The sequence below is a fragment of the Haliotis rufescens genome, unplaced genomic scaffold (assembly GCF_023055435.1).
Source record: "Haliotis rufescens isolate VD_foot unplaced genomic scaffold, xgHalRufe1.0.p SCAF_64, whole genome shotgun sequence".
In the NCBI taxonomy this organism is placed as follows: domain Eukaryota; kingdom Metazoa; phylum Mollusca; class Gastropoda; order Lepetellida; family Haliotidae; genus Haliotis; species Haliotis rufescens.
Window position 1 is genome coordinate 2,334,132 of NW_025964355.1, and position 25,066 is coordinate 2,359,197.

The window sequence follows — 25,066 nt, forward strand, 5'->3', positions numbered from 1 at the left end:
GTTAGTCGCCTTTTACGAAAGCATAGTCGCCTTTTACGGCGAGCATGGGTTGCTGAAGACCTATTCTACCCCGGATCTTCACGGGTCTATTCGGATATGAAGGTGATGAGTGACATCTTCCCGAGGCAAGGGAGTTAACTGACTTTTAAAGTCCAGTTTCAACCCTTGCCGAACTGGGCTGGAATTATGGAGTTATACTTTGGCAGGACTAACAAGTCTATGCAAAGTCCAATCAAAATCCGTAAAGATATCGACATCCGGTTCATAAACATGACAACTGCCGTGCCGAATTCGTTCGATGGCAGGATTTGTAGAGCTTGTGTACCATCAACCAGCGTCAACATATTTTCCAAACCCTTTCATGTTCTTTATCAAGGTGCTCAAGTGATATGACACGCTTCGCGAGGGAAAATCCGTTTTAGTACAATAAAGATTTTATTATAGATGGTCTTGACTGGGCGCCGGCATGTTGTTTTGAAGCAAATGCAAGTGATATGAGAGGTAGAATCTGATTAGTTAATAGGGACATAGAAAGCAAATAACTCGTAATAGCCACTGGTGACGCTATGATCGAGCCCAGAAATTCCAGACTTGTTTGGCAAGGGTTGAAACTGAACTTCGAAAGCCAGTTAACTCCCTGGTTGAAGATGGTTGAATGAGTGAGTGAGTGTTCCAGCCATATCACGAGAGGGGAACACAAGGAATGGGCTTCACATATTGTACCCATGTAGGGAACGAACTCGGGCTTCGGGGTTGTACTGCCCTGATGGCACAGATTTAACTTCCAGGAAAAAAACACTCAACACAATTCCAGGTGACCCAACTTTCATTCACAGGCATCTAAGTACAGAATCTCACTGCGCATGGTCGAAGTATAACATCCGGTACCCTAAAATACGGACAAAACACCATAGACTTTCTTATCCAGTACAAACCGAAATACTCATTTTATGCTGAAACACAACATCCCCCCTTTAACCATTCCCTCGTACTGAGGTGTCTTATGTTTGATGCAGGGGTTGGATACAAGTGTGTGATTCATGTGAGGGCTACTGGTGTGTGATGCAAGTGTTTGATGCAGATGTGCAGTATTTCCTGCAGGTGTCAAAAACGGACACACCCAAGACTGTTAGAGTGCAAGTCTGTCCCTATCCAGGCAATGTAACAGTGTAACAATGTAATTGTTATTTGTTGTTTAACGCCACACTCAGCAATATTCCAGCTATGTGACGGAAGTCTGTAAATAATCAAGTTTGGACCAGACAATCCAGTGATTGACATCATAAGCATCGATCCACGCAATTGAGACACAATCCATGTATCAACCAAGTGACGAGCCTGACCACCTGGTCTCGTTAGTCGCCTCTTACGACAAGCATAGTCGCCTTTTACAGCAAGCATTGCTTGCTGAACACCTATTCTACCCCTGATCTTCAAGGGTCCTTCATTACGATGGAACTATAGGTCAGATATTGCCAAGAGAAATGAAATGCACAATATATTTATAGTCAGCTTGATTTTATTTACAAATAAAAATTATGAGTTCATGTTCTGGTTCCTAACATGATATGATTCAATAAATACACATAGAACACACACAACAACAATCATCTACAACAACAACAACAACAACAATGATCTACAGACTTAATTACGATGACATAGTATTATGTGACCCACCATGAAATAAGGGACCTTATGGGTGAAAAATCACATTATGACTTCTTGTTATGCTTTAAAACTACAGTATCTTAGGAACATAAAAATAAAGTATACAAGCAACAACTCATATGTATTGCGGGCGGTCGGGTAGCCTAGTGGTTAAAGCGTTCGCTCGTCACGCCGAAGACCCGGGCTCGATTCCTGACATGGGTACAATGTGTGAAGCCCATTTCTGGTGTCCCCCGCCGTGATATTGCTGGAATATAGCTAAAAGCGGCGTAAAACCATACTCACTCACTCACTCACTCAAATGTATTGCAGAGATACATGGCATCAAACGTTTGGATTAATTTTCTCCAAAATCTCATTTTCATGAAATAATAACTGTAATAATTAATTTAGATATGGTGGCTGATTAATAAAAAGTTTGTTTGTTTGTTTGTTGTTTAACGCTGCACTCAGCAATATTCCAGCTATATGACGGCGGTCTGTAGATAATCAAGTCTGGACCAGACAATCCAGTGATTGACATCATGAGCATCTATCCACGCAATTAAGATCGATGACATGCATCAACCAAGTCAGCGAGACTGACAACACGATCCTGCTAGTTATCTCTTGCGACAAGCATGGTCGCCTTTTATGGCAAGCATGGGTTGCTGAGGATACACAAGTTGATGAAACAGGGATGCAAGGAGATAACAGCTGCTACGATAACAGATTAAGGCCACTTAAAGACATGTCTGTTATTTGCTGCCTGTGGAATGCCCTACATTCTGATTACTTCCGCTGTTCTTGTTTCTTTCTTGTTTTAATGCCACTTTGAACTGACAAGCAGTTACATCATGGCGTCTCCATGTTCTTGTTCAACCTCGTGGGCTATGCTATGAACTCTGTGTGTAACTCAAAAGTCTATGGACATAGTGAGTGAATGAATTGGGTTTCACGCTGCTTTTAACATTATTCCAGTTATATCACGGTATGTCGGCAGATCTCAGACGTTTACCACTTTGGTGAAACCCACGAGCACGGGTATGGTGCTGACAAACCTGGAAACATAATTGGGCAAACCCAGATTCGAACCCAGAAACATAGGTTTCTGGTGTGCCCAAGGGATGCAACTCTGCGGTGCCTTAGACAACTGGTCCACCCGTGCCTCGAAAATTCCTGAATGTCTAAAATATACCTGAGATAGTATGGCAGTACTTCCCATGGGCCATGGAAAGTCTGTTCCATTTCAAATGTTTATCCCATTGAACATGTTGAAGCGAGGCAAGGATGATGGTTTTGTTCAGAATGGCCCCTGTTAACCTTTTGGAGGTCGAATGATTAGAAAACACATTGGAACTTATACTTTCACAATCTTGTGAACGATGCTCTGACTGGACATAAGCTCCAAGTGTAAGTTATACTGTACCATACTCTGTTAACTCTGTTAAATCTATGAGAGTGAATAATTGAATTGGTTTCCAAACTTGTCACGGACACGCCGGTAGTCAGCTGCATCCATCCGTGACGTCACACGCCTCACCGCCGACCTGAAACATCAGCAGTTCTACATCAACAACATGTTTTCAGACCATACTCCTTCATCTATCACGACATGGATGAGAATGACACACAATGTAAAAAGTCAAACTGGTCAAATGTACCTAGTGTATGTCCAACTCGTGTTGAAGCGAGAAACCTTTTATGCCACTTTTAGCAACATTTCTGCCATATCATGACCACACATTGTCACCATGCAGGGAATCAAACCTGCTCTTCTGGAAGACAAGGAAACACTTTAACCACTTGGCTACAAACCCATGAAGATCCGGGGTAGAATAGGTCTTCAGCAACCCAGGCTTGCCCTAAAATGCGACTATGCTTGTTGTAAGAGACGACTAACGGGATCAGGTGGTCAGGCTCGCTGAATGGCTTGATGTATGTCATCGTATCCCAATTGTGTGGATCGATGCTCATGATGTCAATCACTGGATTGTCTGGTCCAGATTCGATTCTTTACAGACTGCCGTCATGTAGCTGGAATATTGCTGAGTGCGGCATTAAACAACAAACAAACAAACAAAACTTGTCTTCCCAACGATAATATTCTACTTGACAGTGATGATCGTGTAGACAATGACAACATTTGTGATAGTTTAGCCAGTGCAGACAGTGAAGACAGTGATGATAGTGTAGACAGTGTAGACACTCACGCATTGAAGACCTTCCTCTCCAGGCGGGATCTGCTGGTATCCTTAATCTTGTCAATGTCTGTCAAGCTGCCATACTTTTTCTTCTTTCCTTTACCTTTGCCCTTGCCTTTGTCCTTATATTTTTTTAGCTGCAGGTCAAGGCCAGTGCTAGCCTCGATTTCTCGTAGCAGCTGTGGGTCCTGCCAATCAGGCACTTGCTCTGGGAACAGAGAGGTAAGGTGAGGTGGAGTTTAACATCTCGTTAAAGATTGTTAAACTCATACACAGATGTGAATGCACCTGTGGTTGCTTACCGAGCACCAGGCAAGGTAACAAAAAGTACCATCTTTTTATGTCCTTTGGTATTACATGTCCAGGGAAATTGTACCACCTACCTTCCACTATCAGGAGGAACAGAGCTTGGTAGTACCATGTGTCATACAAATTTAAATACTTTTTTAAGGGAATTACAAAACAACAGTAACTTTTTTTCAAAAGCAATAGTAATGCTATATTCAAGCCCACAACAAAGCAGTGTTTCTAAGGTTTATACAGATATGCGGGGGCACGGGTGGCTCAGTCGTCTCTGGCGCCGCGATTCGCTGTGCAGTGTTGCGTCCCTTGAGCAAGCCAGAAACCTATGATTGTGGGTTCGAATCCCAGTTCGTCCCGATTATGTTTCTAGGTTTGTCAGCACCATACCCGTGCTCTTGGGTTTCACAGAAGTGGTAAACGTCTGAGACCTGCATCACTTTGGGCTTTCCTCCGACATTAAGCTGACACGCCGTGATATAACTGTAATACTGTTAAAAGCGGCGTTAAACCCAACTCACTCACTTATACAGAAATGCAACACTAACATTCAAGGCCTTTTCATGCCTTTCAACTGCCATTTTCAAGGCTTATTTAGGTGAGTTATTAGCCATAGTTGTCAATATTTCTTTAAATCCAGCATACCATATAGTAGTCAAAAGACCATAAAAGAAATATGAACATCCCAAATGTTCAAGATTGATTTTCACAACCAACAAATAAAACAAATTAAGTCTGTCATGAATTCTTCATGGCTTTTGGCATACAAATCTATCACTGTTATAAATCATAAATAAAACTTTATTAAAAAGTACATTCAGGTTTTTCAAACAATTTTGTTAATTTTTAAGGATTTGGTCCAGATTTGATTATTTACAGAATGGAATATTGTTGAGTGCAGCGTTACACAACATCAACCAAAACAAATCCACCACTGAATCTAACATACCCTCAGCATTCTTCTCTGCTTGCTTGGCAATCTCCAACGCATCATTGAGACGCGCCGGGCGCCCTTCTTCATCACGTGCAATCACCTTTCCATGGAACGGACACTGCAAGGAATAAAAACAGGAATTACTTTACAGACAGTGTATCTACCCATATTTTCAGTTATATTCTGTCAGTTTGTGCTATATTTCAGCAAACACTTACAACACAAGTTCATGGTATTCAAATAGAATTATCAATATAGTGAAAAACTACACATTTACTCCTAATTCCCAGTTTAAAAAAGCTTGCGAAATCTGACCTTGACCTCGGTGTGACCTTGAACTTTCTCACCTTGACCCTGTCCATTCTCTCACAAAGTCCGCCAGTGGCCATGGGTGCTCTGCACTTCCACTTGACAGGTTCGAATGTTCCCGTGAAGTGGAACGTTCGGTTTTTCACTGCAGCAAGATCTAACTGAAATGTTCATGTACATTTATAGTTGATTAATTAGGATTTTAGGTTTAATTAGGTTGATAAGTGCGGTTTTTCACCACAGAAAGTTCAAACTGAAATGCATGTACACTTATAGTTGACTAACAGGATCGGGTGGTTGATGCATATCATCATATCCCAATTGTGTTGATAGATGCTCATGATGTCAATCACTGGATTGTCTGGTCCAGACCATTATTTACAGACCACCGTCATATAGCTGGAATATTGCTGAGTGCAGCGCTAAACAACAAACAAACAAACTTAATGTTGAGAGAAACAATACCATATTAGGGTCATTGTAGCATGGTTAGATAATCCCTCAATCTATACACATAACTGCATTAAAATTAACCTTGATAGCATATTTTTAAGGCATCTTAACATGGTGAGAATGACACACATACTGTGTCACGGCGAGTTACCTCCCTTTGACTGCCAGTAATGGTGCAATGTTTCATGATTTCACACCCTGTCATCTGAACCATGTACTGATCATCTTGATCATGGTGATAAATGTATTCTCAACCTGATTTCTGACCGCTTCAGACTTGGGGTAAGTATAGAATGTTGGGGGTTTATGACAAAAATGTCAAATGAGGACTCACAGCATTAGGCTTCTCAGTTTCAGACTCTGGCGGCACCCAGAACCGATGGAGAGAGTCGTACCTGCAACATCATAGGGGCATCTTACATCCATTGTCCATACTTAACAGGCTTGTAGCTGCTTTGTACCTCTGGCCAACTCGACCACTGCCTGACTTTAAGGCAATGAGTGCTGAGCCAATGGTTGCAAGGCTTAGCCCAATGTTGCCAGGGGGAGAGATAAATGCCTCTGCTGAAATGTAATCTGAGCAGTCATAGATCAGAGCACACAGTGGCATCTCTCTTAACTACCCCCCCCACCCACCCCCCAACACACACATACACACATACACCCCCCCACACACCCCCAAATAAAGATCCAGGTTAGAATTGGTCTTCAGAAACCCATGCTACTGACAGGATCTGGTGTTTGTTTGTTTCGGTTGTTGCATGTCATCTTATCCTATTTGCATACGTTGATGCTCATGCTATCAATCAATGGATTGTCTGGTCCAGACTTGATTATTATTTACCGTCATGCAGCTAAAATATTGCTGAGTGTGGCATAGCACAACAAACAAACAAACCTGTGATTGTAAAATATTGATGATGTCTTACACCATGTATACATACTTCTAACTCATCTTGAATTCAGCCCAAAAGGAAAGTCTTCTTTCCTCATGACTTCTAGTTTACTAAATTTTAATTAAATTAATCCACTTCAGCTACAGTTACTGTACCGCACAACAAAGTTAAGCATTGAACACAAGTAAGGCTAAAAAAATACTAGTCTTGGTTCTCAGGCACCGCCCGCATCATCATAAAGTCTGTCGCATGTTTCGTTTTTATTTCAATGTTAAAAAAATCAAAAAATCCTACTACTTTATAAAAACAATGCAATCCAAAATAGCACACACTGACATCCCTTTACATATGCAGTGCTTTACTGTGCATCTCGTGTTATGGTCACGGCCTCAATAGGAGTTTGTATGCTTGTTTATGTAGGGAGACTCTTCCCGCGGTTGATGGTACACAACTGTTTATTTGGTTACATACTAGTTTGGAAAGATTCAGGGTAGAATAGGTCTTCAGCAACCCATGCTTGCCGTAAAATGTAACTATGCTTGTTGTAAGAGGCGACTAACGGTATCGGGTGGTCAGGCTCTCTGACTTGGTTGATGCATGTCATTGATCCCAATTGCGTGGATCGATGCTCATGATATCAATCATCGGATTGTCTGGTCCAGACTCGATTATTTACAGACCGCTGCCATATAGCTGGAATATTGCTGAGTGTGGCGTTAAACAACAAACAAAACTTACTAGTTTGGACCAAAAAAACACAAAAAAACCAACCCGCCTGCCCACACCATATTTTCAAAAGTCTTTGCCTGAGAACCGATTCTTTCTGTTTTTGTAAGCCTGAGGAGGACAGCATGAGACTCCTACTTGATCATGACAGGAGCTTCTATCGCGTCGGGGTTATCCCAGCAAGCAAGGTCGGCGCCAAACGGCACAACCGGAGCATCAGCTCGAGCCTTCTTAGCTGGAGTTGTCTTCCCTGATGTGCTGGGGCCTGACTCGCTTGTCTCCCTTGATATGCCAGCCAGAGGATGCTTCGACCTGAATTTAAATTTGATCCGTAGCAAATAAAATCTTTATAATACCTCTCTGCATAAAGATCTAAAGACAGCTCTAAGGCAGCCGTGTCAGGGGGACAACTAATCAGTCAATGCTTCTAAATTCCTGTAACCATGGTAACAAATGAGCAAAGCATTCAGATCAACAACTTATTTCTAGGTCTCAAAAAGAATATTATCGAGGAAATTTGTATGCGAAAAAATAATGCTGCGCTATCATATTGCATACTTTTTGCATCCTATCACTTGTGAGCCATTGGCATCACATCCAAAACAGTTTCGATGGAGAGTATATGTGTTCTCAGGCTGTTTTGTGACTGAGATAGAACTCAAAATTCCCCAATTTAGGCAGTAAAGAATTGAAGATGACTCGTTTTAGAAATCTTACATCAGATTGGCTACAAAACCCTTTATTTTGATGGGGGGGGGGGGGGGGGGGGGGGAGAATGGTCAAATTTTGCTCTTGGTTCACCTGAAGTGCCTAGCTGTGGAGATGCTGTCAGATCTTTATGAAGAGAGATATGGTATTGAGGTAAAAGATCTGACTGAATGAGATTTTTGATGAAACATAAGTCAGAAGTGTGATACCAGTTTAGGCAGAGAGGTGTGTGAGACCATCTTCCATCACCGTATTTAAAGCTACTACTAAACACTCTCATGATGAATCTGTGAACGTCATGCAAGACTCAATGTATCAGGTTATTAAACATAGACAGGCAAAGTGGCAGCCCACGCAATATCAAGTTGTTCAAACATCAATTTGTTTTTAATAAATTTGATGATGTTTATCAAGCGAACCATTACTCACAGTTAAATGTTACCGTAAGTACACAGAAATACAGAGACAACATCTCAGATACACAACATTACAGTATCTAGACCTGGGCTGAAAACTGACAACAGAGTGAGTGAGTGAGTTGGGTTTAACGCCGCTTTTAACAGTATTCCAGTTATATCACGGCGTGTCAGCTTAATGTGGGAGGAAAGCCCGAAGTGTTGCAGGTCTCAGACGTGTACCACTTCGGTGAAACCCACAAGCACAGGTACGGTGCTGACAAACCTAGAAACATAATCGGGGTGAACCGGGATTCGAACCCATAACCATAGGTTTCTGGTGTGCCCAAGGGAAGCAACTCTGCACAGCCAATCGCGGCGTCTTAGACGACTAGCCACCCGTGCCCCCAATTGACAACAGATGAAGGAGCCAAAATCTAACGTGGGAAGCATAAAACCCCACATACCCCTCGTCATCCTGCTACAACTTATAGGTGAGGTGAAATGGGGTTTAACGTCACGTCCAAGATTACTGCATTTATATAGTGACGTGAATGTACGTGTGTGTCGGTGTGTTTGTGTGGCTGCTTGTACTAGTCCGGACTGATGCCAATTTATAGTGCTAGCTCACTGAGAAACCATGCCGCAGTTCAACATGAATACCCCACTCAGACACAGTATACTGACTCCGAGCCAACCAGTCCTTGTTTAGCCCTTAATGCCGAGCGCCAGACAGGATAACAACAAGTACCACCTTTTAATGTCTTTTGGTATGACGTGGTTGGGGATTGAACCCCGGACCTTCCGCTCTACCACTAGACCACGGAGGCGGTTGCTACAACTTATAATGTTCAATGGTACAAATTATCACCAAGAGCAGCCACCATGAGAATCACTGAGCTGACTGACTATCCCATCCAGTACAGTGTGTGAACTTCACCTTCCTGGACTGTACCCCACGGTTGAGTCACTCTGCTGGTGGCCCTTGAGGCGCGAGATGTTGGCCTCCCTGGACGTTGGGTCTGCGTAGCTGGTCATAGATTTGATAGTGGACATGCTCCAGAACTGAGGAGTCATCTGTGCCATGAACTTCTCGGGAGCTTTCTTCTTCTCCTCGACCGACTCCGGCTGGGGCTCCAGGCCTGCAATAATAATGTGTACATTCATCTTATAATGCACCAAAGCCACACCCTAAGCATGATTAATAGCTCAACATTATCACCCTGATCAATGGATTATGTGCACTCAATTTTAATTTTCAGCTTGGTGGGGAATAAACAACCCAAGCTGTCTTATGAAGTGCTAGAACATTAACAGACACACCATCTCAACCTACTGGGTACCCATTTACTGGGTGAACAAATGCATATTTCAAATGAAGTCACTTTTGGCTGGTAGACTTGAGATGATTTTGGCCCACTCAGCTTACATATTGTGTGAGTAAGCAATGATGAGGCTATTTGTGGTCATGTATGGTTTAAAGATCTGGATACAGTCTATTACTGGTCCAAAGTTGAAAGCATTGACACACTTACCATACTCAGCTCGCAGATGCTGTGGGATGTTTGGCTCATAGCCTTCCTTCTCTGGCACCACCTCGAAGTCATCGTCATCATCTACAAGAGAATCAACAGATGGTACTCCTGACAGCATGATGCTCAGTGTAGGTGCTACCAGTGTTGGAAATAATTCTGAAAGCCAACAAGTCGGTTGGGTGGGTGACCCATTAATGTTACCTGCCCATCTTCAAAGTTACCTGCCTGCATTTCAGACATTATAAATATTGAAATATCATGAAATATAAGAGACAAATCAAGTCTTGGTTCAGTTGCAAACAATTACTTGAACATTTACGAGCAGTTATAATAAAACTGAATACGTAAGTAGTCATAAAAATATCTGCAAGACAGGTGGGCAGGTGGACAGAATTTCCGACAGCCTAACAGAAAAGTTACCAGCCACAGGCAGGCGGACAGGCAGTTATTTCAGACACTGGGTGCTACTTATTCATCATCGAGCTGTTGCTATGGACACAAGCAACACAACATCAGCATTGGTGACCTACTAGAGCTGTAACTACTGACACAGTCAACACAACATCAGCATTGGTGACCTACTAGAGCTGTAACTACTGACACAGGCACCACAACATCAGCATTGGTGACCTACTAGAGCTGTAACTACTGACACAGGCACCACAACATCAGCATTGGTGACCTACTAGAACTGTAACTACGGACACAGTCAACACAACATCAGCATTGGTGACCTACTAGAGCTGTAACTACTGACACAGTCAACACAACATCAACATTGGTGACCTACTAGAGCTGTAACTACTGACACAGGCAACACAACATCAACATTGGTGACCTACTAGAACTGTAACTACTGACACAGTCAACACAACATCAGCATTGGTGACCTACTAGAGCTGTAACTACTGACACAGTCAACACAACATCAACATTGGTGACCTACTAGAGCTGTAACTACTGACACAGGCAACACAACATCAACATTGGTGACCTACTAGAGCTGTAACTACTGACACAGTCAACACAACATCAACATTGGTGACCTACTAGAGCTGTAACTACTGACACAGTCAACACAACATCAGCGTTGGTGACCTACTACAGCTGTAACTACTGACACAGTCAACACAACATCAACATTGGTGACCTACTAGAGCTGTAACTACTGACACAGTCAACACAACATCAGCGTTGGTGACCTACTAGAGCTGTTACTACTGACACAGTCAACACAACATCAGCATTGGTGACCTACTACAGCTGTAACTACTGACACAGTCAACACAACATCAGCATTGGTGACCTACTAGAGCTGTAACTACTGACACAGTCAACACAACATCAGCGTTGGTGACCTACTAGAGCTGTAACTACTGACACAGTCAACACAACATCAGCATTGGTGACCTACTAGAGCTGTAACTACTGACACAGGCAACACAACATCAACAGTGGTGACCTACCAGAGCTGTAACTACTGACACAGTCAACACAACATCAGCGTTGGTGACCTACTAGAGCTGTAACTACTGACACAGTCAACACAACATCAGCATTGGTGACCTACTAGAGCTGTAACTACTGACACAGGCAACACAACATCAACATTGGTGACCTACTAGAGCTGTAACTACTGACACAGGCAACACAACATCAACAGTGGTGACCTACCAGAGTCGTTACTTCTCTTCTTCTTGCCAACTTGAACAGCTGGGAGGACTTGGAGCTCATCACACTTGGTCTTGGAGGACAACAATTTGTTCTTCAGGTCTATCATCCTCTTGATGTCAGCTTCAGAGGCTCCATTCTTGGACAAAATCTGAAACCAATTCCTCTGATAAATCATGCATGTTATTTAGGAATTGACTTCCACTTTGAGTGAGTTCATTGAGTATGAACCTTCATAGAGCGAGTATGGACATGATGAAATCTTCATGAAAACAACAACTGTCCAATTGTCATTTTATTGGGCAATTGTTTGGCTGCCTAAAACCCATGTCATTGTATGGGGCAAATGTTTGGCTTCCTAAAACCCCACGTCATTTTATGGGGCAAATGTTTGACCGCCTAAAACCCTATGTCATTGTAAGGGAAAAATGTTTAGCCACCTAAACCCACGTCATTGTATAGGGCAAATGATTGGCCACCTGAAACCCATGTCATTGTATGGGTCAAATGTTTGGCCGCCTAAAATCCCATGTCATTGTATAGGGCAAATGATTGGCCGCTTGAAATTCCACGTCATTTTATGAGACAAATGTTTGGCCACATGAAACCCCACGCCATTGTATGGGGCAAATGTTTGGCCCCTTTAAACCCACATATGTCACTTTATGGGACAAACGTTTGGGTACCGGAAACCCCACACGTCATGTGATGGAACAAATGTTTGGGCGCTGGAAACCCCACATGTCATTTTATGGGACAAAAGCCCTCAGTGTCCTACCTCGAGCCACCGCCCCACCAGGGGAATGTACTTGATGGCTATCAGACAGATGGCGTCCTTCAGGGTATTAAAGATGTCCTTGTTGTCGTCCGTCTCCTGCACAAATGCCTCCACGGCCTGCATATCAATGGAGATGTTGTACTGGCGGGACCCAAGGCCATGAGCTTGTACAAATCCTTCAGCATCTGGGACGTCCTCAAAGTCATCCTCGTCATCCTCCTCCGCCTCCTGTGTTGCCGTCCCTGCTGGCTCACTGGTGTTGGTGGCAGATGGAGATGTTGAGCCTGATGCGCCAACACTGTCTTCATGTTTTAATGTACTTTCAGACAGTTTTGGCCCCTTATCACCTTCCTGCTCCTCATTTGGCTTGATCCGATCACTGGCTGCAACTGCCTCCCCTGATTTATCGGGCGTGTCGTCATCATCGTCATCATCACAGATGAAGAAGTTGTCTGGAGCCGGCAGCAGTAACTGCAGACAGTTCTCCACCTCCATTGCAGCGTTCTCCATGTCCGGGGCGCCCTCTTCAAGGGAAAATAGAGTCAATGGTTACTTTCAACATGAACATTACTTCACAATATCAAATAGTTTTACTTCTAGAGCATTCATGGAACACTCCCTTTTAGGGACTTACACATTTTACTCATTTGGGGAATCAAACCTGGGTCTTTGGCATGTTTATGTTTCAATCATGTTTCTTTCAAACCATTATGACCTATTCAGACAAATATGCATTATAACAATGCATGCAGCTTCACCTTCAATATCTTGCAGCACTCGCTCCAGGCGAACTCGCATTATGTTCTGTTTTCGTCTCTCTTTTTCCTCGGAACGCCGTCTCTCTGCTATTGTCCTCGACCGGATGTCGTTGAAATCCACCTGGGGGAAGTACATTGGAAGTGTTGTCAGTTGTTTAATGCAGCTACGGACAGTATTTCAATTTACCGGACTAATTTTCTTTCTTACCATAAGGGCTGGGATGGGTTACTCGGGTACTGGGGTCGGGTGGGTACTGAGTAGGACCAGGGTACCCACAGGACTACCCGGACCCGTGGTTAGGTATGTGATATATTGTTTCATGACAAAAATCTAGAACTCCATGGTTACACTACAAGTCACGTTTGCATTTCTTTCTGTCTATGCACAGATTCCTTCTGACTTTCATATTCTGAAGAAGGATAAAGCTTCTGGCAACTTCAGTAAACGCATGACCAGGTTGTTTCATATATGTATCTAAATACTTTTTGCCAGGGCTCCGGTCTAACAATTCCCAATCATGCATTTTGTACCCAACTCTTGAGACCTACAGTGGGTACCCGGGTGGGTCAGGTAATAGGAGGTTGGGTTCCCGGGCAGTAGATTTAGACTCGTCCCAGCCCTACTTACCATCTTGCAGCTGCGAAGGTAGTGATACCCTAAAGTCAGTTTCTTGTAGGCATCACCATACTTCTCCTGCCACTGTTGGATGGCCTTCAAAGTCTCCCTCTTCAGTGTCTGGGCAATTGGCTTTGGCGGCGGAAGAGGCATCTCTGGATTGGTATCTATAATCAGGAGTAAATAGTGAGTGAGTGAGTTGGGTTTAACGCCACTTTATCAGTATTTCGTAATATCGCGACGTGTCAGATTAATGTGGGAGGAAAGCCCGAAGTGATGCAGGTCTCAGACGTTTACCACTTCGGTGAAACCCACGAGCACGGGTATGGTGCTGACAAACCTAGAAACATAATCGGGGCGAACCGGGATTCGAACCCACAATCATAGGTTTCTGGCGTGCCCAAGGGACGCAACTCTGCACAGCGAATCGCGGCGCCTTAGACATTGTTAGACAACTGGGCCACCCGTGCCCCCCAGGAGTAAATAAATCTGTTTGTAAGATACTACGAATGCAGCTCAAAATGCTTGGTACTAACTGTGGCAATCATAATTATGTTTGATATATCTACATGATGTGTGTGAATAGTTTTATCACTACCAACTGAAGGTCCTTCAACTTCTTATTCAATGTATAAGTGATTTTTTTAATTTTGCAATCATGCCGAGTTTAAAACAAATGTAGAACTTAGATCTATTTGTTAGGCATTAATCATGTAAATATCATTAGATAACCATGGTAATACTACTGCGATGTCTGCCTTTGAATATCTCCTCTATAACCTGCAGCTTCTCATCACTAATCTACGAAAAGTGATAGTCTTTGTCTGATAAAGGAGAGAGTCTGACTGACTGAGATTAATGTCTGAGTGTCTTACCGGCAGTCAGCACAGTGAGTAATGTCTGAGAGTCTGACTGACTGAGATTAATGTCTGAGTGTCTTACCGGCTGTCAGCACAGTGAATAATGTCTGAGAGTCTGACTGACTGAGATTAATGTCTGAGTGTCTAACCGGCTGTCAGCACAGTGAATAATGTCTGAGAGTCTGACTGACTGAGATTAATGTCTGAGTGTCTTACCCAGGGGTCCGGAAAATTTAAAATCCCAATCGGACATTTACATTTATGCCACGCCCCCTTCGAACAGCGTATTTTAGTACGACTTTTTACACACAAATAACAAGTTGTTACGTATTCATAATATGATGAATTATAAATTGTTTAAATTTAAATTGTTTAATTCACCGGACAATTAATAACAAATAATATCATTTTAGATATATATGGAAAACATACGTTTGTTTCTGTTATTATAACGATCTGTTAACGTTGCGAACGGTCTAATTAATATTCATGAGTCTGCTCAAGTGTATGCGTTGTAACATTTGGATCGAGACTATTATCCCATATTTGGTTATCACGTGACCTCACGGGAATAGGTTTTTTTAAAACTTAAGATTATTTAAAAACAAGACAGATAATATAATCATAAATCCTAAACTATTGTTGATAGCAATAGTTATTTGAATACTTTTTCATCTGTACTTAATTATTGACCATAAAAAAAATTGGATATCGATCGTCACAGAAAGCAAAATGGCGGTCAAAGAAGATTCAATATACGACTAGCTACTGAAAACAATAAAATCTGCAAATCCTCATTGTATGTCAACCAAGTGAAAGTCGTTAGCCACGACTTACAAAATGATCATTCAGACTTTGAGGGTTTGGCAGATCCGCTCGACTGATCTGCATCGGTCAACTGGCTGTCGTCACGCTTTCGCTTCTTGTCTGAGGTTACGTATCGTAGCATTGTGAGGATAATGAGGTACATCGATGATGCAAGGTATTTATGTACAGTTGTAAACACATTTTACTCAAATTAACAAGATGTTCTCAGTAATTAATCCTCGATTAATCAGTGTCAACTCAGTTTATTGCCTATTACAGTAATTGACCGATTGGACTATCATTGTCGGTACGATGTATTTACAGCAATCAAAACAAACAAAGCTTGTCATTGTAGATAATATTCATTGTGTTACAACTGCAGACAGAAACTGCTCAGTCCTAACTGTTGATCATGTCCGGTCAAAATTTAAGAATGTCCGGACAATACTTTTTAAAATGTCCGGACAGAAAAATTTAAATGTCCGGTAAGCAATATTTTAAACCGGACATTTGAGATTCCAAATCGGACATGTCCGGCGCATATGACGGTTTCCGGACCCCTGGTCTTACTGGCTGTCAGCACAGTGAGTAATGTCTGAGAGTCTGACTGACTGAGATTAATGTCTGAGTGTCTTACCGGCTGACAGCACAGTGAATAATGTCTGAGAGTCTGACTGACTGAGATTAATGTCTGAGTGTCTTACCGGCTGTCAACACAGTGAGTAATGTCTGAGAGTCTGACTGACTGAGATTAATGTCTGAGTGTCTTACCGGCTGACAGCACAGTGAATAATGTCTGAGAGTCTGACTGACTGAGATTAATGTCTGAGTGTCTTACCGGCTGTCAGCACAGTGAGTAATGTCTGACTGACTGACTGACTGACTGAGATTAATGTCTGAGTGTCTTGCCAACTGTCAGCACAGTGAGTAATGTCTGAGAGTCTGACTGACTGAGATTAATGTCTGAGATTCTGACTGACTGTCATCATGGTGAGTAGCATATTAGTTCTTACCGACTGTGAGTTCCATGAAGACCTGGAGGTTGGAGATGAGTAGTTCTCGGAACTCATGAGATCGGTTGAAGAGTTCATCGATGATCTGGAAGGTGGAGAGTCGGACCTCAGCATGGTTCTTCTCAAGTTCAATCATCAGGATGTGGTAGGCATGCTTCACATAGGTGTTGGACTTTCTGAAAAAAAGAGAACACAAACAAAAGATGACAAAACTGTTCAGGAAAGGAAGAGTATAACCATGGTAACATGTCTACTAACCAGCATACATGGAAGGCACGGTAGGGAGTAAGCATGGTAAGGGACGGTGTGGTTGTCATGGTTGTCCAAGAATGACATTTTCTATGTACAATAGGTGAGGTGACATGGGGTTTAACATCGCAACGTACATATGCACTCGTGTGTGTGTGTGGCTGCTTGAATAAACCTAGACTAATGTCTATCTTATAGTACTAGCCCACTGAGATACCATGCTGCAGTTTAACATGAATACCCCTCTCTGACACAGTATACAGACGCCGAGCCTACCGGTCCTTGCTTTATCCTCTTAATCATGTTAATGCCGAGTGCAAGACAGGGTAACAACAAGTACCATCTTTTGGCCTCTTTTAGTATAACACGGCCGGGGATCGAACCCCCAACCTTCTGCTCTACCACTGGACCATGGAGGTGGTTTCCATAACAGATAGTTACTCTTCATAACAAGGAGGATGCAGTTGTCATGGTAATCCAAGAACAATGTTTTCTATGTACAATCAACATGATCAACTCCACCATGTCCACAACAGATAGCTATTCTTCATGACAATGACAGGATTATTGCCTGACAACTGTCACAACTACAGAGAAAGAAATGTGTTTTCTTGCACGTTTGACAGGGGCATTCATTAAAAATGTTTAGGCATGCTAGGTGTGCCCTTTTGGATATGTTGGGCATGTTTTTTTAAAGTTTGCTATAAGTTCAATACTTTTGATACACCCTCGATCTCGTTAAATGTCATTCGACCATGAACTACAAAATAACAACTATGTTTGCCCTCTTACATTTCATCAAGTTCTCTCAGATTAATAATAGTATCCTTTTCAGTTTCTGAAACCCCAGGTTTATCATTATTATTTTGTCAATTTTATTTCGTGCTGTTTCTTCTATGTTCATTTCCTATCTCTTCGTCCAGTTCACGTGTGCATAGCTAGCATCACAATTCATTTATTACCATGATTACTTCATTAGTTCATAACAAACATTTTTTTGAAAAGTATGACTTCTTTGGTGTGCTCTTCACATGCTTCAGGCATCGGTGCTGTGGTTTTATACAATCCAATATCACCAACTATTTATTAACTTGAGCACTAGGTTCCATCAGATTTTGTAGTCCGGCTCTATGCTAGGATACCAGTGTGTGAGATCTGCCTGTAACATGACACAGGGTAGACTGAATGTTGCAGGCACAATAAAACAGTATGACACAGGATGAATTGATTATCTGCAGTGGAATCATTATCACCTGGAACTCGTTTCAACCATGCCATCATGATCATAACCTTGCCACTGACATTCTAAAACAAGAATACAACCATGAACATGCTGAACTTACTTGCATATTTTCTTGAACTGTTTCATGACATCAGTGTCAAGCTTTGGTTTCCCTGACATGGTGAGTTTCTGCACACATTTCTCCATCTCCACACGGAGGGAATCATCCAGGCACTCCTCCACGCCCTCCATTGTCGTAAACTAACAAATATCCAAACTTACACAGGAAATTGTCCTAATATTTTCCATGCCAGAAAACAGAATTTGCTACTGTTGAAGGTTTGCCAAAAAATAGGCCTCGTTAGTCGTTACATATCAATCTATTACTAAAATTTCGAAAAAGGTCAATCAATAATTGACAATGTCCCGGTTTCACACAACGAGACCTAGGCTGAGAATGGATACACAGAAGAGCAGTGGTCCTTAGTCCTTGCCAACATATCCAACTAGGTCTCTTTTCACTGTCGCATCAACAATATCGTTTGTTTACATCCATTTACCACGTTTACCCTATAAAATCCAAATAAAAATTGCGCGTAGGTTCACATACTGGTCTCGAAAATCAGGCTAACTAAGTGAGAAGTTTATGAAGAACATAATAATCTCTCTAATTCACCAAGGCTCTGGTTTCAGGACTGCAAACCACTTTCTCAGCAATATTTACTATTTCACAACGGAACCGGAAACTATTCTCCCGTTTACAATTGTCGTTCTTATTTCGGCAAGATTTTAACCTGAGAGGAAGATAAAATGACTGTTTTGATCACACAACAGATATAGTATAATTTGAGTAAAACAAAAGGCCCTACTGATAGAATTGGACTTGGATCCCTGGGGTGAGTTAATCGCACCAGCTTTTAAATGATGCCGTAAACATACATACAGACTGGCTTCCGGCAGTAAATGAAAGATGGCGTCTGCTAGCTGGAATCACGAAACTAAAGCGCGATTAAATGAGAAAATTACGGCTAACATTAACGATCTTGGTTCACTGGCACGTCAGGTTATAAGGGGATCGAAATCAAACGACGTAAGTATTAATGTTTATGTTTGCCATCTCTTTCATGGTTCATCAACTTCTCAATTCCAATGTTAGTGTTAAGCTGTTTGTCATTATAAGTAGGTGTCAGTGAGTAGGGTTTATAGCTAAAACGTCACCTCAGCAAAACGTCACCTCAGCAAAACGTCACCGATGGGCGAAGACGGCTACTTTTGCCTGGCGAAAACGGTACCTTATTCTTTTTTACCATGGTAAAATAAATGAAATTAAACATACATGGTCACTTGCAAACACCAATAATTGTGAAATGTTAAAACAAGTTTACTTTAGAAATTAGCCTCTACTCCAACTTTATTCCAACTCATCCTATTCGCAACTCAATTTATTGTGAAAACATAACATGCTTGAAGTAAAATAATGAAATTAAACTCAGATGGTCTCTTACAAACACCAATAATTGTGAAATATTAATTCACAATGACCTTTCGATGTGTTGTTTGTGAGAAGAATGTCAGAAAAAATTGAGATGCTGCATCATGTGACAACTGTTACCAGTGGACCAATCGTATATGTGGTATCGGACTTCATGTAACCCATTAGTGAGAAATTAGCCGGACTGAAGAAGACTTCCCTTTCTACTGTTGGGGATGCATAGATCCCATCATAGCAGAGGTGATTGGTAACTTTGATGTCAGTTTCCAAACAGAGTGAGTGAGTGAGTGAGTGAGTTTGGTTTAACGCCGCTTTTAACAGTAATTCCAGTTATATCACGGCGTGTCAGCTTGATGTGGGAGGAAAGCCCGAAGTGATGCAGGTCTCAGACGTTTACCACTTTCGGTGAAACCCAAGAGCACGGGTATGGTGCTGACAAACCTAGAAACATAATTGGGGTGAACCAGGATTCGAACCCACAATCACAGGTTTCTGGCTTGCCCAAGGGACGCAACTCTGCACAGCGAATCGCGGCGCCTTAGACGACTGGGCCACCCGTGCCCCCTGTTTCCAATCAGAAGATGCAGAAGAAACGAGGGTTCCAGACCTATCGGAAATCCTTCAGCTACTATCACAATGTACGGTGGTACATGGGCCGATATTGAAAACTATAAAGAACTGTGAAGAAGAATTGTATGTATGTGAATATATGTAGGTATCTATGAATAACTGGAAAACAGGAAACAACATGTAAATACATCAAATAACATGTAATTAAATCATATATAGTACTACATAAAACGTTCTTAAAAATAGAGGTGCCTTTTTCACCCGACACATACTAGCCGTTTTCGCCAAATGCGCTGCTGTTTTCGCCAGAGAAAGTGGTGATGTTTTGCTGAGGTGCTGTTTTAGCCTGCACCCGGTGAGTAGTCCTATTGCACTTTACAAGGTGCACATATTCTTAGTTTAAAAAGCGCCGCGTGGATGATCGAAAGCTGTTATGATGGTAAAGGTGTTCCTAACTCTAAGGAGTAAGGATTAAAAAGGCTGTTTGATTGGCTAGTCAGTCCCCGCTGTATTCCGCGGCCCAAAAAAACTATTTTTGTAAATACTGCAACCATATTTTCATAATTCTGTCCACAATTCTGCAAGCTTTTAATAAGTTTAAGCTTAGTTTTCTTGAATTTCGTAGTTTTCCACCTGTCTGACTTGTGTTCAGATGGGACTCAACCCAAGAAAACCTAGAATTTGTACTTTACAAAGAGAGTGTTTTCCCAAATAGCCTATACCATTTCTTATATTTGACCACTTTCAAAGTGGCATTGTGTATTCAGACAATCTTCAGCACATACCAGAACCCTATCTTATTTTATTTCTTCATCGTTCATCTTGTATTTCAGCTTCTAGCTCAGGCAGCTAAAAACTTTTCTTCCCAGGAGCCCTGCATCAACCATTCCTTTGATGTGAGTTGCTTAGTTCATCATCACTTAGATGAAAATGTATCAGATTAGGCAGTGAATATAGGGATTAGGAGCCAGTGGTAATATTGCTGACCTGAAGCTGCCATGATTAGACTAACATCTAGTCTCTGAAATGAACATAACGTACAGAAAAAAAACAGTTGTTCAATTATCTTAATTAAAATATAATAAAAGGGAGCCCAGAGACTCTCTTCATTTTCAGATACTGATAATACAGTAATCTAGACTTGCCAAACATCATAGACTTGCATTGGCTGTATTTGATATATTTGTATCAGGGTCTGTAAGACAGACTACTGCCATGATATACAATACTGGTAACAGTTTTTATCATTGATAATTTAGCTGATTTCAGCTTTTGTACAGGTTGTGGTACCATGGCTGTCAATCTCATTAGATCTAAGTGCTTGCTAAAGCTACACAAAGATCATAGGACATCCCATTACAGGTCACATCAGAACAGCATTTCATCCGACCAATCAGAGCATAGTTTACAACATTGTGAAGTATAAGTTCCAATGTGTTTTCTAATCATACGACCTCAAAAAGGTTAACACGGGCCATTCTGCCATACTATCTCAGGTATATTTTAGACATTCAGGAATTTCCTTTTGTTCAGTTTTTAAATTTTATCTAATTATCTAAACCTATGCCAAAATTTTATTTCAAAGTGTCATCAAGAATGGAAGTCGCCATCTTTAAACTAATGTCATTTAGTGCATTTTAAAGCTGTTTTTTGATTGGCTAATCATAATGTCTTTCTGTTAGTCATTTCATTGGTCAGTCAAAGTTTGTGATATGTTTTGATTTGATGTCATGAGATATTTGTTTAGTGATAGTGAGCACTAAGATATGAAATTAATGAAATTGCATGGTTGTAATACTGCAGTCTCCAGGCAATGTAATTACAATGTACCTGATTACATTTGCTGTAACATATATCTGTAATATTGTCTATTACATGTTACAAAATTCACTCGCTCTAATTTTACTATATGGTATCAACAATGATTAATTTCTGTACATTTTGTAGACACTGAAGAAGTTGGACCACATCAAATCACAACTAGAATTTCAGTAAGTTAACTAGATATGTTTCAATCATTTCAAATTCAAATGACAAATCTGATGAGACCATTCTACCATGTGCTTTGGACATGTTGGCTCAAGGTATATTTCTTTGAATTGCATCACAGCCATGGCGATAGTTCCTGACTATGTCAAGCAAGTGTCTTTACACTGTCTTTTGGGGGCACGGGTAGCCCTGTCACCTGAGGCGACGCAGTTCGCTTTGCAGAGTTGTGTCCCATGGGCACGCCAGAAACCTATGATTGTGGGTTCGAATCCCGGTACGCCCCAATTATGTTTCTAGGTTTGTGAGCACCATACCCCAGCTCGTGCTGAATACTGTTCAAAGCGGCGTTAACCCAACTCAGTCACAGTCACACTGACTGTCTGATTTCAGGAAAAGTGAGAACTTAGACAGTGATTAACCGAATCTGAATTAGACTTGCGTAGATGTAGATAAGAGATGGTGGCCATGTCCTTGCTTTGTTGTGACTTTATAAAGCATCCCTATTGATTTGAACATTAACATGATGGTGTTGAATGTTTCAGGCAAGCAGCCATAGAGAGAAGGTAAGATTGATCTGGTGTTAACCATGTCCTCGATCGATAAACAGGGGGGCACGGGTGGCTCAGTTGTCTTAGGTGCCACAATTCGCTGTGCAGAGTTGCCTCCCTTGGGCACGCCAGAAACCTATGATTGTGGGCTTGAATCCCGGTTCGCCCTGATGATGTTTCAAGGTTTGTCAGCACCATACCTGTGCTCGTGGGTTTCACTGATTAATGTCTGAGACCTGCATCACTTCGGGCTTTCCTCCCACATTAAGCTGACACGCCGTGATTTAACTGGAATAATGTTAAAAGTGGCGTTAAACCTAACTCACTCACTCACTCGATTGACAGCCCCCTTAGGCTCAATATACAGCTGGATACATATTCAGAAAGCTTAAGACAAGAGTTCCCATCCTTGATTGACATTTAGGAGTGTGTGTAGCAAAATGTAGGAGTGTGATGTTTCATACAATGTTCAATGCCATGGTATGAGTATTGGATCGGTATCAAAAACAGTATTCAAATCAATACAAGTATATATGAGCCATTGTTTTATTAAAGTCATACTCAAGTCATAGCTAGATATGTCTAAGCATGGTGATGACTTTTTGTGACTGTCCACTTTAGGGTGAGACTTCTAAACTCAAGGGTGCATCTCGTCTAAAATATCAAAATCCTGTCTCGGATAATTTTACTGCCTACAACACACTGCCTTTGGTTTTCAAAACGGGATGGGGGGTCAGGACCCCCTTGACCTGCATATGAAAACTGGTACCAATACATCAAAACTCACATCTGCTGTTGTGTAGCTAGAATTGTCTGACTATGGTGATGATGTCTTGTGACAGTCTGGGTTAGGGCGAGACTAAACTGGTACAGCATTCCACACATCAGCTGTTGTGTAGCTAGAAATGTCTGACCATGGTCATGACATCTTCTGACAGTCAGGTTTAGGGCAAGTCGCATGTCAAAAATAGTTATTATATCATGTTATTTATGTTTTTGGTGTTGATTATGTGATTGGATGGTAATGTATCTTGATGTTCTTTTGCAGTATGGGTAATCTGGATGAAATACAAGATGAACTGAAGACTATTCGGAGATGATGATGTTGACGGAGATGATGAGGTTGACTGATTGGATGGTTTTACTCCAGGTGTCCAGGTGTCTGGTCCACTAAGTGATCTCAGTGCTAAGATGATCGTGACTACCATACTTTAACATAGCGCTAAGATTGCATTGTGGAACAGGACCTGCGAGTTACTCCCATACCTTGTCTCAGGCTATGTACAGACTTATTTCCTTGCTTATGCTCATCTCATAGTACCATAACAGATGCTCAGAATGAAAGTCTCCACACAATAGAAGATACGTTCAATGTCGTCTTGGTTATTGTTCACCTTGTGAGTTAAGCAGGGACCAGCCAATAAGTACTCATCTGTTATTATTCAGTATATTTGTGCAATCTTTATACTATTTCTAATTGATTAAGAAAGCTCCCTGGTCGAATTCGAGATTAGCTTCCCGGGCAGGTCATAAGAGGTGAGTAACAAGATCGGGTGGTCAACTGGATGACTTTGTTGATCTCGGTCATCATACCTGATGGATGGGTTGTTATCATGCATATTATGCACCCCTAAGTTTGGAGTCTAAAAACTGAGAAAAAAGTGTGTATTATACACGAATAAATACAGTACTCATGATATCAGTCACTGGTTACTCTGGTCCCAACTTAATTATTTACAGGCCATGGTCATATAGCTGGAATATTGCTGAGTATGATGTTATTTTACAACAAAAAAGCTGAAATATGAAAACCTAAAGTTGCTTTGGACCAGACAAATCTATGAGTATGATCCAGAACAATATGTAAAATGAATACAACAAATAGGTTTTGTGTCATGCTGTTATTGTAAATAAATATATACAACCTAACAGTGATGTGCAGTTTTGTTTAATCTTGACCACCTTCGTTGAGCTTGGATGAAGAATTAGATAAGAAATGTGTTGGTGATCACGGTGATGCAGAGTAATGTAAGAATTCAGGATCAGCTGGAATTTTAGAAGAAGTTGTAATCTCCTTGAGGCATGGACATGACAAGTCAGGAAAATTATTTTTGATATCTGTCATTAAATTTAAAAAAATAACTGTTGCCTCACACCAGGGGTCCGGAAAATTTAAAATCCCAATCGGACATTTGCATTCATGCCACGCCCCCTTCAAATAGCGTATTTTAGTACGACTTTTCACACATATTACAAGTTGTTACGTATAGTGTTCCCTTGTTATTGCGCGCTTCGTTTATAGCGAGCGGTAAAGCATGGCTCCCAAAATTTACTAACATTTTTTATAAACTCAAGTTTTCCAATGACACAATGTTTTACCCCA

General features: G+C 41.5%; 2 protein-coding genes across 2 annotated transcripts; one reads left to right on the forward strand and one right to left on the reverse strand.

Annotated features, from left to right (window-relative positions):
- Positions 1-1,505: 1,505 nt before the first annotated feature.
- On the reverse strand, positions 1,506-18,843 carry LOC124117333 (UV-stimulated scaffold protein A-like). The gene is made up of 14 exons (XM_048387059.1): positions 18,206-18,843; positions 16,614-16,789; positions 13,946-14,100; positions 13,318-13,438; positions 12,560-13,083; positions 11,785-11,932; positions 10,111-10,191; positions 9,516-9,717; positions 7,611-7,784; positions 6,185-6,245; positions 5,436-5,558; positions 5,104-5,206; positions 3,864-4,062; positions 1,506-3,200 (listed from the first exon to the last, which is right to left on the reverse strand). Exons 1-14 carry the CDS (start codon positions 18,334-18,336, stop codon positions 3,104-3,106), a joined length of 2,295 nt encoding a protein of 764 aa, XP_048243016.1. The 5' UTR covers positions 18,337-18,843; the 3' UTR covers positions 1,506-3,103.
- Positions 18,844-19,015: 172 nt separating this feature from the next.
- Positions 19,016-24,612, forward strand: LOC124151728 (BLOC-1-related complex subunit 7-like). The gene is made up of 5 exons (XM_046524331.2): positions 19,016-19,174; positions 20,980-21,042; positions 22,094-22,137; positions 22,678-22,698; positions 23,732-24,612. The coding sequence occupies exons 1-5, from the start codon at positions 19,055-19,057 to the stop codon at positions 23,781-23,783; spliced, it is 300 nt and encodes a 99-aa protein (XP_046380287.1). The 5' UTR covers positions 19,016-19,054; the 3' UTR covers positions 23,784-24,612.
- Positions 24,613-25,066: the final 454 nt, after the last annotated feature.